Here is an 18580-nt window from a genome sequence, read left to right as displayed (position 1 = left end):
CAAAATCATCAATGAGAAATAATTGCCTAAATCACTTTTTATATAGACTTATTTTTATATAGACTTATTTTTATATAGATTTATAGGAAGTGTAATCTCCTGAACTCTTAAATATACTGATGACTTTACTTTTTGGTTATACTTTTCTTTTGGGTGTTTAAGACCATACAGTTGGCCCAAATAAATCAACTTATTTTTACACTTAAGGTCATTTGAGAGTCTGTTCCTCAGGGGTCACATGGGCTTGGGAGGAGCTCCTGGCTCCTTTCTTTCACTAGTTTCATCTGTGTGAAGATAAGTCAAAGGTCCTGATCAACCATGTCTGGCTTCACTTGGAAGCATGAATGAGATGTTTCCTCTGAGTTGACCCTCCTCTTTGTAGACTGGACACTGGTTTAAGTCCATCTCGTGAGGTTTCCATGTCCTCTGTGAACAAGAGGACGGGTGACTCACCACGGTTACAGGACATTTTGAGAGATGTTCCATAGTCCCCTGGAACTTAGTCAACCTTGGAGGGCAAGGGGCAAAAAGTGACAGACAGGTTTTAGTTGTCATGTGGGTGCTGGGATTTGAACCCGGGTCTTCTGCAAGAACAGCCAGTGTTCTTAACCGCTGAGCCATCTCTACAGCCCCCACCTCTCATTTTCTTAATGATTTTTATGTCTTTGCTTAATATTTTTCTTTAAATTTGTTAAACAAAACATTTCTTAAATGGTTCTTTTTTAAAAGTCTCTATATTTCTCATCCGGGAGTTGAGGGGTGAGAATAGAGTCTAGGTTTCCTTTTTTAAAGAGATAAAAATATGCATGTTTGTATATTTTAAATTACCTATAGCCCTTCTGATTACTGAGTTTACTTTATTGATCTTTTTTCTTGTTAATATGAAGTCTGTGTTTTTCATCTTGTATGCATTTATAAAGCATAGTGATAGTTTTAGTGTATTTGCTTGGTTCATGAACTCTTTTGCTCATAGAAATGGACGACAGTTTTGATGATTTAAAAATAAACCATGAAAAGAAAGAATTGGGTGAAGATAAAATGGTACCAAACTCAAGTTTTGCATCATTACCATCAGCTGCTGTTGATCATCAGATTGAAGTCCTTCTGTCTGAATGGAGTAAAAATGCAGACATGCTTTTCAGTATTCATCCCATGGATGGTTCTCTACTAGTTTGGCATGTAGATTGGCTGGATGAATACCAGCCTGGTATGTTTCGTCAAGTACAGGTACTGTTATGATCTGTGATTCTTCTTTATGTGAATACTGTTTTGTGTAATTATATGTTCTAATGCCTGCTCTCTTAATTCTAGGTGTCCTTTGTTTCCAGAATTCCTGTAGCTTTCCCCACAGGTGATGCAAACTCTCTCTGTAAAAGCATAGTAATGTATGCCTGTACCAAGAATGTTGACTTGGCTATTCAACAAGGAAAACAGAAACCCAGCCTCACTCGTTCCACATCAATGCTTATCTCTTCTGGTCACAATAAATCATCTAATAACTTAAAATTAAGTATTTTTACCCCTAATGTTATGATGATTTCAAAGCATGCTGATGGTTCTTTGAATCAGTGGCTGGTCAGTTTTGCTGAGGAATCTGCTTTTTCTACAGTTCTTAGTATTTCTCACAAATCCAGATACTGTGGTCATCGTTTTCATCTTAATGATTTAGCTTGCCACTCAGTGTTACCTTTATTACTGACAACATCACACCATAATGCATTAAGGACACCAGATGTTGATAACCAGAAGCAATCTCATGGCACTGTAAATACTGAAGAATGTTCCTTGATACAGCAAAATAAAAACACCGTTGAGATGGCATTTCAAGATCCCAATGCAGTTTATAGTGAACTTATACTTTGGAGGGTTGATCCAGTTGGCCCATTATCTTTTTCTGGCGGAGTGTCTGAGCTTGCTCGGATTAATTCTCTTCATGTTTCTGCCTTTTCCAATGTGGCATGGCTCCCTACCCTTATACCGAGTTACTGTCTAGGTAAGCATTCCAATTTATACTTCAGTGATTCAGACTTTCAGACACTATTACTAAAAGGTTAAATTTTAAATGCTTGCAAATACTTTTTAGGTGCGTACTGCAACTCACCTAGTGCATGCTTTGTAGCTAGCGATGGACAGCATCTGAGGTTGTATGAAGCAGTTATTGATGCCAAGAAACTTTTATCTGAGCTTTCCAACCCTGAAATTTCTGTAAGTACTAACTTTATGATGTTTTTAGCTTCTAAACCTGTATTTATCTGGGATGTTCTAGAATTATGACATATAATTTGTGGCAAAGTATAGTTTGTTAGTATATTTTTTCACATTCATATTGTACCTGCATAGTGATTCTAAACTAAACAATTTGTAGTTTCATTTCATTTGTAGTTTCTAGGCTGGAGGTGTAGCTCAGTGGTAGAGTATATATATTAGCATACCTGAGGCCCTTGAATTCAAGCTCTAGCACACACAAAAAAGGGATAAATGGAGACTACCCGCAATATAATGTAGAAGTTGTTGGTTCACCTGTAGTTAAAGGGAGCTAGAATAATTAAGAGTGGAATTTTAATCTTTTTATATACTTTTTCTTGGTCTTTTTAAATTTATTTTTGTTTTACGTATATGAGTGTATTGTCTGCATGTGTGTATGGCATCCATATCGTGCAGTGCCCATGGAGAACAGAATAGGGCATCAATCCCCTGGAACTGGAGTTATGGATGGTTGTTAGCTGCCATGTGGGTGCTGTAATTCGAACCCAGGTCTTCTGCAAAAACAGCCAGTTCTCTTAACCACTGAGCCATCTCTCCAGCCCCAGAATTCTAATCTTAAACATGAAAAGAAAAAGCCCTCAGCCTTTTGCTTGGTTGCAGCTCTTCGAATACCCTATAAGGCTTTTACTTTACAAGAGGCCATACTACTTTCTAAACCTAACTAGTGGCGTCTACTGACTGCATTTATTCAGCCCTTTTAGTAAGCAAGCATTTCTGCTTTTTTTCAACTCTAGTGTTGTCTTTTAGTCATTTTGCTGGTTTTGGTTTTATTTTTTTGAGACTTATAGCCCAGGCTAGCCTTGAATGCACAGTTCTTTTGCTTCAGCCTTCTTCTTTTCTTTTTTTTTTTTCCTTTTTGGTCTTTTTGAGATAGGGTGTCCCTATAGCCCCAGCTGACCTGGAGCTCACTATGTAGATGAGGCTGGCCTCAGAGATCTGCCTACCTCTGCCCCGCCTCCCCCAAGCACTGGGATTACAGGTGAGCACCAGCACACCTGGCTCCTTTTGCTTCAGCCTTCTACATGCTAAGATCATAGGCATATGCCAGCATGCCAAGTTTGTGTGTTTTTAAAAAAAATCTCCTGAGGCAGTCTTCAGGCGGTACTTAAGCTTCTTCCTCAGGAATTTGTTGGGCATTGTTTTAAATGTTAGGTATTTCAGTGTTAAAAATCAAAAATCCATAGGATAAAGCTTATATTCTAATGAAACAAGATAGCAAGGAAAAATAAGTAAAAGTATATTGGTGAACAGGTATTGTAGAGAGAAATAGAATTGCAAAAGAGTGCTAAGTAAGCTGCTGATTATGAGAAAACATTGTAGAAAAGATGTGATTTGAAGGAGGTAAATGAGCTAGATGTGGCTACAGGAAGTGTGAAGAAGGTTGGCCAAGTTCAAAGACCCTGAGGCCAAAACATCCTGGTTATGTAAAAGAACACCTACAAAGGTCATTGCTTGAGTCAAGTAAGTTAGAGTAGTCAGGGACAAAAGTCAGAAAGTTAGCCTGGTCAGATCCTATGGAAGCCCCAAGTCCATCTGGTTAACTTGGACTTTTACTCAAAATGACATAGAAACCATTGAAAATGATAAATAATGATTTGACCTAGGTTTTAAAGAAGTCACTGTGATGACTGTGTAGATAAGATATGGGAAGCAGAATTGGAGTCAAAGAGATCAAGTTAGAAAGTTGTTTTGTTTCAGAAGAAAGATAAAGGAGAGTGCCGGATCCGGCCTCTGCATGAGGGTAAGCTTCCCCAAATTGTGCTATGCCCAACCCACTAATAAGGACCATGTGTGGCCACTCCCACTTCACCGGGGCTAGACCTCTATGTCCTGCAGTAGGGGATGAGACCTTAGCAGACTGTCTGGGAGTGCCAAAATTGGGCCTCCCCTTAGCTAAATTGTGCTGTGAGTGCCCACTAGTAGGGGTTCGGACGTTTGAAGGAAGCCTGAGCGTACCTGACTGGAGCCTTACTTGGGCCTCTGTGGAAGCTCTTGAGTAGCTAATCTGAAGTCTTTCGTTCCCTCCAATATAGAAACCAAGAGAACCTGAAACCTAGACCAACCAATTTTACATACCCAATAAGAAAACAACCAAGGTGCACCAATAAATAATACAAAAGAAGCAGACTTTAACTCAACAAAGGAAAGTTTGAGTTTCATACCAGAATCACAAACAACAAAAGAAGTCCACATGCCAAAGTCACAACAGAAAAATAATAATATGGAAAAACAAAACAGTATGTTCCCACCAAACTCTACCAGTCCTATAGAAGAATTCTACAAGGAAAACCCCCTAGAGATAACTCAGGACACAGAATTTAAAAGAACAATCGTCAACATGATCAAAGAATTCAACAAATTTAAAGAACACACAAATCAAAGAACTAAAAGAAGATCGAGATAAACATTCAGGAAAACCCAGGCTGAAATGAAGAAGGAAGTGAAAAACGGAATAAGACAATTTGAAACAATGGGAGAAAGCCTCATTAATAGAATGAATGAAATGGAAAACAGAGTATCAGTGCTGGAGAACAAAGTCGAAGAATTGGACTGCTCAAGCAAAGATTATGAAAACTTTTAAACTTTTTAAAAATTTTTATTATTTTTATTTTATGTGTATACGTGTATTGCCTATATGTAAGTGCACCTGTGTTGTAAAATGCTCATGGAGGTCAGAAGAGGCTGTTGGATCCCCTGGGACTGGAGTTATGGACAGTTGTTAGCTGCCATGTGGGTGCTGGGATTTGAACCTGGGTCTTCTGCAAGAACAACCAGTGTTTTTAACTGCTGAGCCATCTCTCCAGCCCCAAGATTATGAAAACCTTTAAACACAGAAATAGTATATGCAGGAAATGTGGGACATCATGAAAAGACCAAATCTATGTATCATAGGCATAGAGGTAGAAGAATTTCAAGTTAACAGTATTGACCAGATCTTAAACAGGATTGTAGAAGAGAATTTCCCAAAATTAAGGAAAGACATCCCCATACAAATAAAAGAAGCACATAGAACACCAAATAGACAGGACCAAAAAAGAAACTCCCCACAGCATATTATAGTAAAAAAATTAAATGAGAAAAGAGAGAATACTGAAAGCTGGAAAAGAAAAACTAAAACTCACATATAAAAAGAAAACCCATCAGAGTTACAGCTGACTTATCAATGCAAACTGTGAAAGCCAGAAGAGCCTGGATCAAGGTATTCCCAGTTCTAATGACCGTAGATGCCAAATGTCATTATAGTTGAAGGGTAAAGAAAAATCTTCTATGACATGAATTGGCTGAAAGAATACATGTCCACAAAACTACCCCTTCAAAGAATAGTTGAAGAAATACAAAGAATGGAGAAAGGAACAACTATACCCCTGGGGCAACAGAAAGAAACTAAATGAAGTTGTAATTATGGAAATACAAAATTAGAAAAAGAATGAAACAGTAATCAAAATGATGGCAACCAATTCACATCTTTCAATGATAACTTTAAATATCAATGGACTGAACTCCCCAGTCAACACACTCCTAAATGATGAGTGGGTCAAAGGAGAAATTAAGAAAGAAAAAGTGTTCCTGGAATTAAATGAAAAGGACAATACAACAACACAACATCTGGGAAACTTTAAAAGCAGTCCTAAGAGGGATGTTTATAGCTCTAAGTATCTACATTAAAAAATCAGAAAGAGCACAAATTATTGACTTAACATTGGAGCTCAAGACCCTGGAAAGGCAAGAACAAATGAAACTCAAACCCAGCAGAAGAGAAGAATAACAAAAATCAGAGGAGAAATTAATGATAGAGAAACAAAGAAAACAATACAAATAATCAATAACTCTAAGAGCTGATTCGTTGAAAAGCTAAACAAGATAGACAGACCTTTAGCCCAGTTTAACCAAAAGAAAGCAAATCAAAATCAAAATCAGAGATGAAAGGGGACACATCAAAACAGACACCCAAAAGATCCAGAACATTATAAGGGAATACTTAAAAACCTATACTCTCTTAAATTTGAAAACCTAGGGAAATGGATATCTAAAATCATGGGAACCACCAAAGCTAAACCAAGAAGAGATCAACAGTTTAAACAGGCCCATAACATATAAGGAAATTGAAACAGTAATACAAAACCTCCTGACTAAAAAAAAAAAAAAAAACCCAGGCTCAGATGGATTTACAGCAGAGTTCTACCAGACATTTAAAGAAGATCTGCAACCAGTACTACCAAAATTATTCAAATAGAAACAGGGAACTCCCAGATTCCTTCTATGAAGCCAGCAGATCTTAAAGATACAACCAACAAAGAAAACTATAGACCCATATCTTTAGTGAACATATATGCAAAAATTCTCAACAAAATACTTGCAAATCACATACAGACATACATCAAAAGATCATCCACCATGATCAAGTCGGCTTTTATTGCAGAGATGCAGGGATGGTTCAATATACACAAGTCAATAAATGTCATAAATCAAATAAATGGACCCAAAGACAAAATCCGCATTGTTAATAGATGGAGAAAAGGCCCTCAACAAAGTTCAGCATGCATTCATTATAGAAATCTTAAAGGGAATTGGACTGGAGGAAACAAACTAACATAATTAAAGCTATATACCACAAACCCACAGCCGACAGCATTCTAAATGGGGGGGCGGGGACTGGAAGCATTCCCATTAAAATGGGAACCAGAGAAGGATGTCCACTACCTTCACTCCTTTTCAGTATAGTGCTTGAAACTCTTGCTAGAACAATAAGAGGAGGAAATTAAAGGAATACTAATTGGAAAAGAAGAGGTCAAATTATCCCTTTTTGCAGGTGATATACTATACTTAAGAGATGACAAAAATTCCACCAGAAAATTCCTAGAAACAACACTTTCAGTAAAGTGGCAGGCTATAAAACCAATCTACAAAAATCAGTAGCCTTTCTATATACCAATAACAAGCAATTGGAGAAAGAGTACAGGGAAATGCTCCCATTCACAATTTTTTTTTAAAAAAATAAAATATCTCAGAATAAACCTGACCAAAAACATCAAAGATCTCTACAAAGAAAAATTTAAATCTTTAAAAGAAAGAGATTGAGGAAAACACCATGCTCATGGGTTGGAAGAATTAATATTGTGAAAATGACCATCCTACCAAAAGCAATATATAGATTGAATGCAATCCCAATCAAAGTTCCCATGACATACTTCACAGAATTAGAGAAATCCATCTTTAAATTCATGTGGAAGCACAAAAGACCCTGGATAGCCAAAGCAACCCTGAGCACTAAGGGCAACGCTGGGGAGTAGTATACCATGCTATAGTCATAAAAACAGCATGATACTGGCACAAAAATAGACACATAAAGCAATGTGTCTTCACAGTGATGTCTTCAACATCATTGAAGACCCGAACCTGAGTACATGCAGTTTCAGTCACCTAATACTTGACAAAGGTGCCAAGAACACACAATTGAGGAAAGACAGCATCTTCAGCACATTGCTGGCAAAACTGGATCTCCACTTGCAGAAGAATTAAACTAGAATCTTGGTGTTTCACCTTGCACAAAAGTGCCAGTGCCAGCTGGCCAAGACGGACAGTACCTGAAAGGGGGAGTGAGGATTGAAAGAAAAAACAAGAGACAGAGAAAAGATACTTGGAAGGACTGTCAGTAGAGACTGCAGCCCCGGTTTATTTCAGCTCCGCCTTTTTATACAGAAGAACATCAGACAGCCACCGTTTGCTTAGCTCAATTAGTTTCAACAGCTGTTTTTCCCACCCGCATCTGAGGGTCAATGAGCGGTCAAATACTTGTTGTGAACTCCACCATATAAACACATTCCTCCTGACTTGGCAGATTAGGTACTGGTGTGCAAAACACAAACTCAGTAAACAAGCCTGCCACAGCTTATGTACATAATGGATTAATAGCTCCCAACACAAAAGTCAACTCCAATTGGATCGAAGATCTCAATGTGAAACTGAAAACTCTGAAACTGTTAGAAGAACACAGTGGCAGTAACCTACAAGATATAGATGTAGGGGCTGGAGAGATGGCTTAGCTGTTAAGAACACTGACTGTTCTTGCAGAAGACCCAGGTTTGAATCGCAGGAAACACCCACATGGCAGCTAATTCCAGTTCCAGGGGATCCGACAGCCTCTTCTGTCCTCCACGGGCATTGCATGACACAGGTGCACTTACCTACATGCAGGCAATACATGCATATACATAAAATTAAATAAAAATGAAAATATAAAAAATATGTAGAAAAGGACTAATCAAATACCAATTACTCAGAAATTAAGGTCAGCAATCAACAAGTGGGACCTCATTAAACTAAACAGGTTCTGTGCAGCAAAAGAAACTAAGGGAAGAGAAAGCCCACAGAATGGGAAAAAAAATTTTCACCAGTGACACATCTGACAGAGGTTTAACATCCAGAATATATAAAGAGCTCAAAAAACAAAGAATCAAGAAAACAAATGGCCAGTTAAAAGATGGGCTAAATATCTAATCAAAGAGTTCTCAAAAGAAGAAATAAAGATGGCTAAGAAACATCTTAAAATGTGTTTAACATCATTAGTAATTAGGGGAATACAAATTAATCCACCTTAAGATTTCATTTTACCCCAGTCAGACTGGCTAAGATCAAGAGAACAAATGGTACCAAATGCTGGCGAGGATGTGGTAAAGGGGAACACTCATTCACTGCTGGTGGGATTACAAGCTCGTTCAACCCCTATGAAAAGCAGTGTGAAGAACTCTTAAAAAAGTAAAAATCAACCTACCGTCTGACCCAGTGATACCAGTCCTTGGCATATACCCAAAGGACGCATCCTGTAGCAGAGACATTTGTACAACCATGTTTGTTGCTGCTATTTTCACAATAGCTAAGAGTTAGAAGCACCCTAAGTGCCCTTCAACTGATGAGGAATGGTTAATGAAAATGTTGTACATTTACACAATGGAGTTCTACTCAGAGGTAAAGAAAGAAGAAATAATGAAATTTGCAGGTAAATGGATGGATCTAGAAACTGTTATACTAAGTGAAGTAACACAGACTCAGAAAAACAAAAGACTTCTTTTCCCTTATTTGTGGATTGTAGCTAAATGGGGTAGCTAAATGGGAGGAGGAGAAGGAAGGCTATACAAAGAATTATGGGAATAAAGGGGAAGAGGAGCTCAAAAGAGGTGGGACCATAGCATCCAGAAATTATCAAGGGAGAAAAGTGCAAAATGGGGACACTTTAAATGGTGATTTGTTGAACGAGGATAAGAGAGGGATAGAAAGAGGAGAGAAAAATAGTGCCTAGCTAGTATGAATACCAGAGGGAATTATATTAGTCCCAAAATGTATTGAAAAATCACACATACAAAATCCTTTCATGAGCCTGTGAGTATAGCTGAAAACTACATAATAAGAAACTGCCAGACAGGAGAAACCTTCCTTTGAGTTGTCCACCAGGGTAGTCCAAGAAACTCCCAAAATTATTACAGTCCTTGATTACCTCCCAGAACTTGAAGGTAAGACCCTATTGCTGAAGACAGGACATACTTTGGACACAGGATTTGGAGCAACAGAGCTAGGACTAACCTGGAAGCCACCTTCATGAAGGTTAGCTCTCTGAGCTTTTGGAATGCACTACCCAAGCTGTTAGGAAGAATCTCAATCGATTGTCCAACTCCAGCATCAATGCCTAAAAACCACATCAATAACCAGGCACCACAAACAACATTGGTGCAGTAGTGGCACTTTTAGCTTGGGGGTAATCAGTAGCTACCTAATTGGTCTTAAAGTCCACTTAGTGGGAGGAAACTCATGTGTGGTAATGTAAACCTAGTGGAATGCAAATAGCTGGAGAGGTCATAGACCTTAGAGCAAATTCGAAGGTTGTCACATCCCTAGACAAATGTTATTTCTTACTATGTGAAAAATACAGATCCCTAAATTTATAGACAAGTATCCCAGTCACCACCCATCATAGAAGCTTCTTTTTCAAGAGACAGAGATAATTGCAGAGTTCCACAACTGGTCATACACAGAGATTGTCTGTGAATTGCCCAAGTCAAAGTGTCCTATCTAGGGTACAACCTGTACTCCTAAGGTTCATGGAGCATAGAACAAGGGATGAAGAGAACTCTAATATCTTTCAATTCTCATCAATGAAGCTCCCTCGTACAACAGACAGCCAGGAAAGCTAAAGGTAACAAATAGCCAAAATACATAGAATAAGAGTCTTCAGAGTGTGGGTCCTTGGAGAGGACTCCTATCTTAAAATCCACCCACCCAGGGCTTAGGGACCATTGCAGAAGAGGGGGCAGAAAAATTGTAAGAGCCACGGAGGAGGTATATGACAGTATGGAAATAGATTCCTATAGGTTCCTGGGACTGTTCTTATACGATCCTATAGCAATGGTGTCAGCATGCATAAGACCCATGCAAACTCAAGCAGACACAAACCCAACATAGAATTGTGGAAATGAGCAGCAGGCCCCAATCTTAGTTGAATTATTGGCAGCTGATTAATGCTAGGTGAAGAAGAGCTGATCTTAAGGGACTCTAGATAAGCTGACTAGATCCCAGTGGATGAACTTGGCAGTGAGGGGCATCTGGGGACATGAACTTTACATGATAGTCCTTATCACAAATTGCAGAATGTATGAACTCCAGGGGGGGGGGGGGGCTATGGGAGGGTGCCAAAGGAGAAGGGGGTATAAAGATGATTTTCTGTATGAAATACATAAAAGTTCAATCAAAAATTTAAAAATATATGGTTTATGTGATGCATTAGGTTCTGTTGCTGTGGTAAAATACCATTATCAAAGTCAACTTAAGGAAGAAAGAATTTATTTGGGCTTATGGGGCAAGGGAGGGTGTTTTGGATTTCTTCCTGCTCACCCTCAATATCAGCTGATTTGTAATTCTATTCAATCCATTATAATTTCTGTTAAGGTAAAAATCTATAATGCTTACAATTGAAATAAACTATTTTGTCCCACTTGGACAAGGTTAATTGTTTATAATCTATTCTTTAAATTTCATGATATTTTTTCTTAAGTTACTTTTGAATATTTTTGCTAAAGTAGATACCAATTTTTCGAAAAACAGAAATATGTCGGTGAAGTCTTTAACATCGTCAGTCAGCAGTCAACAGCCAGACCAGGATGCATTGTTGCATTAGATCCCATTACCAAGCTTGTAAGTATCATTTTTCTGCTATGCAGCATTAGGTAAATGACACATGTCAACTTACAATGGTATTTATTTATGTTCAGCATGGCAGGAAAACCCAGTTGCTTCATGTTTTTCAAGAAGACTTTATTTTGAATAACATTGAGATGAAAAGTAGGAGAAAAGAAAGCATTTTATCTGATTCAGGTAAGAGAATTTTTATATGATAAGAAATATTATACAGCTCATATTACACAGTTGATAAAGATGAATTGATACATCTCATAGTATTTCAAGTTGAAATTGTTCTGCATAGTGTTTTACTGTTCATCATAAATATTGTTATCTCTTCTGTTTATATGTATGCATTTATGGGGTCTCATTATGTAGTGGTGTCTTCCTGCCTCAGCCTCCTGAGCAGCTTGAATACAGGGATGTGCCACTTCTCCTAGATTATCTTATTCCTTTGTTAAAACAATTTTTTTTATATTATTATTTTTATTTTATGTGTTTGAGTGGATTGCCTGCATGTGAGTGCACCCATGTTGTGCAGTGCCCTCAGAGGTTAGAAGAGGGCATCAGATTCCCTGGAACTGGAGTTACTGATGGTTGTTAGCTGCCTTGTGGGTCCAGGGTTCTCTGCAAGAAAAGCCAGTGCTCTTAACTGCTGAACCGTCTCTCCAGCCCCCACCTTTTTAGTCTAAATCAGGAAATAAACACACAAAAATTGGTTCCTTGTTTTTGTGTGTCTTTTTACTTATCCCCTCCCTGCTACCCACTCCACTTCCAAGGTTTTATTTGTTTTGTTTTTAACTGTGCTGGGGATTGAACCTAGGGTCTTGAGCAAGGCAGACAAGTGCTTTACCACTGAGCCATGTCCCCATCCCGGCTGTGTCTTACTTTAAATGCACTAGAAATATTACATGATTGCTATGTGAATGCTCTTTATACGACTGGGTTTCTTCCCTGATGATTTGAATAGTGTGGACATCTGATTTTCCAGAAGCTTGTAATTTAAAGAAATAAAGGATTAAGTTATAAGGACACTAATTTAGACACTGTGTCTTCATTAATATAAATTTGAATCAAGTTACAATAAAGCATTTTTAATATACATATATAAATATATGCATAATAAAATAGCTGTAATAAAAAGTTTTAAATTTTTATTAAACTCTACCACCCTTCCTGATTATTAACTTGCATGAATGATCTGAGTTTGATCTCTAGAATCATTGTAAAAAAGCCAGGCACAGCAGCATACATTTGAAATCTTAGTGTTGTGGTGACAGGGACAGGAGGCCAGCCATTGAAGCTGAATTGGCAAGCTCCAAGTTATAGGGAGAGACCCTCTTTCAAAATACAAGATGGAATGTAGTTGAGGAATATATCTGTTGTCCACTGTACAAAGAAACTTCCCTGATGAGGTCTGAGAACTGCACTAATCTGCAGATTTCATTTTTCTTTACAGATAAATAAAATTTCATTGTGTATAGGTACCATATTTTCATTGTCCATTCATCAGGTGATGGACTCTTAGGCTGTTTCCCTGTCCTCGCTATGTGAATAGAGCAGTAATGAACATGGATGAGCATGTGTCTCTGTAGTAGGAAATAAAATTCTTGGATATCTGCCCAGGAGTGATATAGCTTGGTCGTATGGTAGATCTGTTTCTAGAGTTGTTTCAGTTTTCCTATATTGGTTGAGATTTGCTTTGTGTCCTAAAATGTGATCTGTTTTAGGGAGTGGTGAGAAGAGTATATATCTTTGGTATTTGGGTGGAATGTTCTGTCAGGTCTGTTAGGTCCACATGATCTTTGGTGTTAAATCCAGTGTTTCTTTACTTATTTTTTGTATGGTTGGTTTATTGAATGGTGAGAGTTGGTATTACAGTGATCCATGATTATTGAGTTAAGGTTCATCTATGTTTTAAAATCTATTAATGTTTGCTTTACAGAATTGGATGAGCCTACATTTGGTATATAGAATTGTAATTTCTTCTTGATGGATTGTTTCCTTGATCAGTGTGAGGTAACCTCTTATGTCTTTTGACATTTATTTGAAGTCTGTTTTGTCAGCCATTAGAATAGCAACACCTGCTTGTTTCCTGGTTCCTTTTTTTTTTTTTTTTTTCGAAATATTTTTTCTATTCTTTCAATCTAAGATAATGTTTATCTTTGGTGGCAAAGTATGTTTCTTAGAGGCAACAAAAAGGATTCTGTTTTCTAATCCAATCTGCTTGTCTATGTCTTTTGGTGATGAATTAAGGCCATGGATATTCAGAGTTATAGAAAGGTGTGTCTTGCTCCCATCCTTTCGTTGATTTTGTTGTGTTTGGGACTTAGTCTTTTCTTTTCTCTCTTTCTTCTTTTTCTTCCCTCCCTCCCTCCCTCCCTCCCTTCCTTCCTTCCTTCCTTCCTTCCTCCCTCTCTTCCTTTCTTGACCAGGTCTCCCCAGCTAACCTGGACTAGCTATGTAGACTGGGCTGGCCTCAATCTCACACAAATCTGCCTTCTTCGTCCTCCTGAGTGCAGCAATTAAAGGTCTAACCCCCGTGCCCAGCTTAGCCCTTTTTAAATGAGTATTATAGCATTGTTTAGTTGTTCCTCCTGTAGTATCCTGCATGTGTTTATTTTCTAACTTCAGATTGAAGTATTCTTTTCAGTATCCTCTGAAGGGCTGACTTGGTGGAGATGAATTCCTTCAGCCTGCTTTCATCATGGAAAGTTTTTCTTTTACTGTCAATTGTGACAGATAGTTTTGGTGGGTATCCAGACTGAGTTGGCAGTTATTATCTTTCAGACTGAAAGACATCAGTCCAAGTCCCTATGGCTTTCATCATTAGGATTGAAAAGTCAGCAGTTTTTGTAATGGGCCTGCCTTTGTGACTTGGCCCTTCTTTTCTGTAGCTTCCAATATACTTTCAATGTATTTTTCAATATACTTTCTTTGTTCAGTCCATTTAGTCTTTTGACTGTAATATGACATGGGGATTTTCTTTTCTGATCCTATCTGTTATTCTGTATGCCTCTTGTATCTGGATGTGCTTCTCATTCCCTAGATTTGGGAAATTTTCTATAGTTTTATTTAAAAATCTATTTTCAATAGGAGCTAGAGAAATGACTTAGCAGTTGAGAGCTTTTGCTGCTCATGCAAAGAACTCTGGTTCTGTTCCCAACACCCATATGGTGGCTAACAGCTGTCCATAACTCCTCCAGAAGAGCTAATGCCCTCTTCTGGCCTCCACAGGCACTGAACACATGTGATGCACAAACATACATGCAAGCAGAACACTCAAACACATAAGAAAATAAATCTTAAAAAATATTTTTCTATGTCTTTTGCTTGAAATTATTCTCTTTGTTGTATGCCTATAATGGGTAGGTTTTAACTTTCCATGGAATCCCAGAGTTCTTCAGTGCTTTCACATGTTAAAAAAAATTATCGTGGATCTTGACTGAATGATGCAGTTCCTTCATTTTGTCTTCATAACCTGATCATATGTCCTCCACATGATCCACTCAGTGAAAATTTTCACCGAACTGTTTATTAGACCTGTTATGGCTTCATTTCCATCATAATTTTGGTTTGGTTTTTCTTGAGTATTTCTATCTCCTTGCTAAATTCTAATTTCATACCACAGATTGACTTCTTATTTTTTACAGCTGTTTGTGTTCTTTTAGAAAATATTCTAGTCCTCTTTGAGTTGTTTTATCATATTTATAATTATCCTTTTTTAATTTTGCATCTGGAATTTTGTAAATATCATTTTGATCTGGGGTCATTATTGTGGGGTTGGAAATTTTTGGAGGAGGTAAGTTAGCTTGATTTTTCTGTTATTTGTATTTTTGTGCTGAGCTATATGCCCTTAACATTGGTCCAGATTTGTTGTTGGCTTGGGCTGGAGAGATGGCTCAGCAGTTAAGAGCACTGGCTGCTCTTGCAGAGGACCTGGGTTTGATTCCCAGTACCCATGTGATGACTAACGACTGTCAGTAACTCCAGTTCCAGGGGATCTAATGCCCTCTTCTGTATTCTACAAACATTGTATGACATGAATGCACTTACACACATGCAGGCAATACACTCATACACATAAGATAAAAATACTAAAATTTTTCAAAAAAGATTTGTTGTGCTTATTTTCTTCTTTTAATTCAGGTTCCTTCTTTCTTTCAGTTAATGTGTTTGCAGTGTTCAGGGGAGCATCAGTTATATTACAGTTGTGGTGATGTTTTCACCTATTAGACTAATGTTCTAGGCACCAGGCTTCATGTCTAGTCTGCCCCTGCAGGTTGATTACTGTCTGCAGGAACAGGCACGATCTAGTAGTTAACCCACTCTGATAATAGAATAGTAGATGACTACAGAATGGATACTTGTTAAGTTAGTTTAGGGAGTAAAGGGTCCTGAGTGGTAAAATGTGTACTAATATGTTAGTATGAGCAGAAAGGGAAAGAAGAGGTAGGCTGTCATGGTGAGAGTAGCCACGAGTATTGGATTGTTAAGTGGGAAGTTAAGGAGAGAGACAAACAGAGGAGTGGGAATAAATAAGGCAAAGGAAAGAATAGTTGGATATATGGGAATTTTGGTTAATGGTCTGACCAAAAGGAAGAAGTAAAAATATGTACTTAGATCTCATAAACCAGGTTAAGCTTTGGGTTTTGGGATATGCAATGGTAAGAGGAATGGATTCAGGAAAAGAGAAAGGAAGGTGGGGGGCGGGGTGAGAATGAGAATGAGAATGGTGAACAGTCAGGTCACTGCCTGCCTGCTCCAATGTCCTCCTGTGCTATATAGATAAGAAGTAGCTGTAGCGGGGAAGGAGAACTGGGTGGACATAGCAGAAAATGAGAGTGCACTACCTCTGTGTTGATTGTGTCTTCTTGGCAGTTCCACTGCTCTGCTGCTTTGTCTCTGTGGTCCGCATCTGGGCTGTCATCTCTGATTTTTACTGGTTCCTCTCTTCACTTGTGGGCTCCCAGCACCCCTGTGTGTGGAATTTTCTTGACTCTCTTCTGTGGGTAGTGGATAATGGAGGTCATCTCTGCCCAGCCATGGTTGCTGCTTTCCTACAAGGTCAGGGAGCAGCTGCTGGCTGCACAAGACCTAAAGCACCGTTTAGAGCTATGCTTAGCTGCAGCAGCTTCACCTTCCCTGTTGGGGCACCGATGGCAACCCTGGCTACAGTCGCTGGGATCCCCCCCTTCTGTGATGTCTCTACCAATGTGTAGATTTCCTGGAGGATTCTTTAGCCAAGGTTGCCTAAGTTAAAACACCACGATAGTGGTAGTGCCTATGTTGATTGCAGTCACTGGCAGTAGCAAACCTAGTCCAATGATCAGGAAAGTTGGTGGGTCCAATGGTAGAAGAGGTTTGTTGATCAAATCACTTCCAGGATGGTAGAAGTAGCTGATGGAATGACTTAAAAAAAATTCCAACCTATAATCCAGCCATTCATTCTAATGTGCTTCTAGTCTTTCGTCTTACCTGGAAATCCTGTGGTTACATTTCCTTTCTGGTGTTCTTTTTAAAAAACTTTTTTCCTATATAAATTTAAAATGGCAAAATTTTGTTGTACCCTAATAATAGTTATCCAGGACATAGTGCATACTAAGGAAACTCTCCATCAGTGATCTGTACTGACAGCTCTTTTTATTTAGTTTAAGACAGGGTCTTGCCCAGGATGCCCTTGACCTTGGGATCCACCTGTGTCAACTGTCCAAGTAGCTAAGATTATACACATGTTGGTACCTGTTCCTGGCTATAATGTAATTTTTGTTGAGATAATTTTGTACATAATGAAGAATAGCTTTTAATATACAGAAATTGCATTAAAATCTGTCATAAAGGAAGCAATAATCATCCAGTGGTTTTATAATAATTTCAGAAAGATACATTTGCTTATTTGTTTTGAGCAGCTTTTTTGCTATTTAAACTTTGTAGTGTGGACCAAGAAAGTTTTTCTTTCTTTTAGTTTTTTGTTTGTTTATGTGGTGGTGGTGGTGATGGTGTGTGTGTGTGTATGCGTATGCAGATGTGCATGTCCTGGGTGTATACTTTTGGAGGTCAAAGGACAACTTTTGGGAGTCACTTCTTGCCTTCTACTTTGTCTCTCTTCTTTCTGCGGCTGCACTGCTTACTTCAGGCCAGTTGGCCTGCAGACTTCCAGGCAATTCTGTCTGCCTCCTGTCTCACCTTAGGAGCACTGAGATTACAGATGTCTGCTAGCACATCAGGCCATCAGGCTTGTGTGGCAAGTGCTTTTACTCATCTCCACAGCCCAAGAAAGATTGTTTTGGCTGGGAGTGATGACATATGCATTTAGTTCCAGCACTCAGGAGACAGAGGCAGATGGATCTCTGTGAGTTGGAAACCAACCTGGTCTACATAATGAGTTCCAGGCTAATTGAGGCTGCAGGGAGACCCTGTCTCATTAATTAATTAATTTCTTGAATAATAGCTTTATTATGAATATTTAACATCTCTGTTTTGGAACTTTGAAATATATTAACAACATAAATTTCATTGTGATGTGTTGGCTTAAAGTACATATCACAGTTTCCACCTATTTATAAATTAAGTGGGAACTTAATCTGATCCCACTGTGAACAGTTCCATAGTAAAGTGTAATAAGACTTTTAATTGTAAAAAAATTAATTTGACATTAAAAGTTTAAGCTTTAAATTAAAAATAAAAATAAAATTTACACATAGCATAGCATAAAATTATTAAAATTTTAAGTTAATATGAATTATGTATAAAGAATTCGAATACCTTCTGTAATGATGCTTTGCATTTGGAACCCTAGGTGAACATTTTTAATTTTCTTTCTCTAAAAACAAAAAAAACTACTTAAACTTGTTATGTTTAGTAGACTTTCTTATCCATCTGTGTTAATAGCAAAAAATATCCCTAATGCCAACAGGCAGTTCACGTAATGGATTTTCTGAAAAGTTTTACCTAGTTGTAATAGAGTCCACTCAAGATCACCGCTCTCTGTTACGCATGTGGAATCTGCATTTAAGGTCAATTCCTGTCTCACTAGGTAAGTCTTTTTTGTTTGATTTTGTAGTTCAAAGTAAACTATCAACAAATCATAACATGATTAAACAGTAGTAGGGCCTCTGTCTCTCTCTTTTTTGGGTAAACAATTTAT

At 38.0% G+C, this 18580-nt stretch overlaps 1 protein-coding gene across 5 annotated transcripts in view; it reads left to right on the top strand.

The window, feature by feature from the left end:
* Dmxl1 (Dmx like 1) overlaps positions 1-18580 on the top strand; it is a 182538-nt gene that overhangs the window by 57696 nt on the left and 106262 nt on the right. For all 5 annotated transcript variants that reach the window (XM_008847017.3, XM_029570365.1, XM_008847016.3 and 2 more), the window contains exons 11-16: positions 974-1227; positions 1312-1993; positions 2084-2205; positions 11359-11448; positions 11526-11628; positions 18350-18469. In XM_008847017.3, the coding sequence (XP_008845239.1) occupies positions 974-1227; positions 1312-1993; positions 2084-2205; positions 11359-11448; positions 11526-11628; positions 18350-18469 (1371 nt within the window). The remainder of the gene's footprint in view (positions 1-973; positions 1228-1311; positions 1994-2083; positions 2206-11358; positions 11449-11525; positions 11629-18349; positions 18470-18580) is intronic.

Source organism: Nannospalax galili, unplaced genomic scaffold, assembly GCF_000622305.1.
Source record: "Nannospalax galili isolate Female #2095 unplaced genomic scaffold, S.galili_v1.0 scaffold843, whole genome shotgun sequence".
NCBI lineage: Eukaryota > Metazoa > Chordata > Mammalia > Rodentia > Spalacidae > Nannospalax > Nannospalax galili.
Note: the sequence above shows the minus strand (reverse complement) of the source record. Positions and strands in the feature narration are given on the sequence as shown.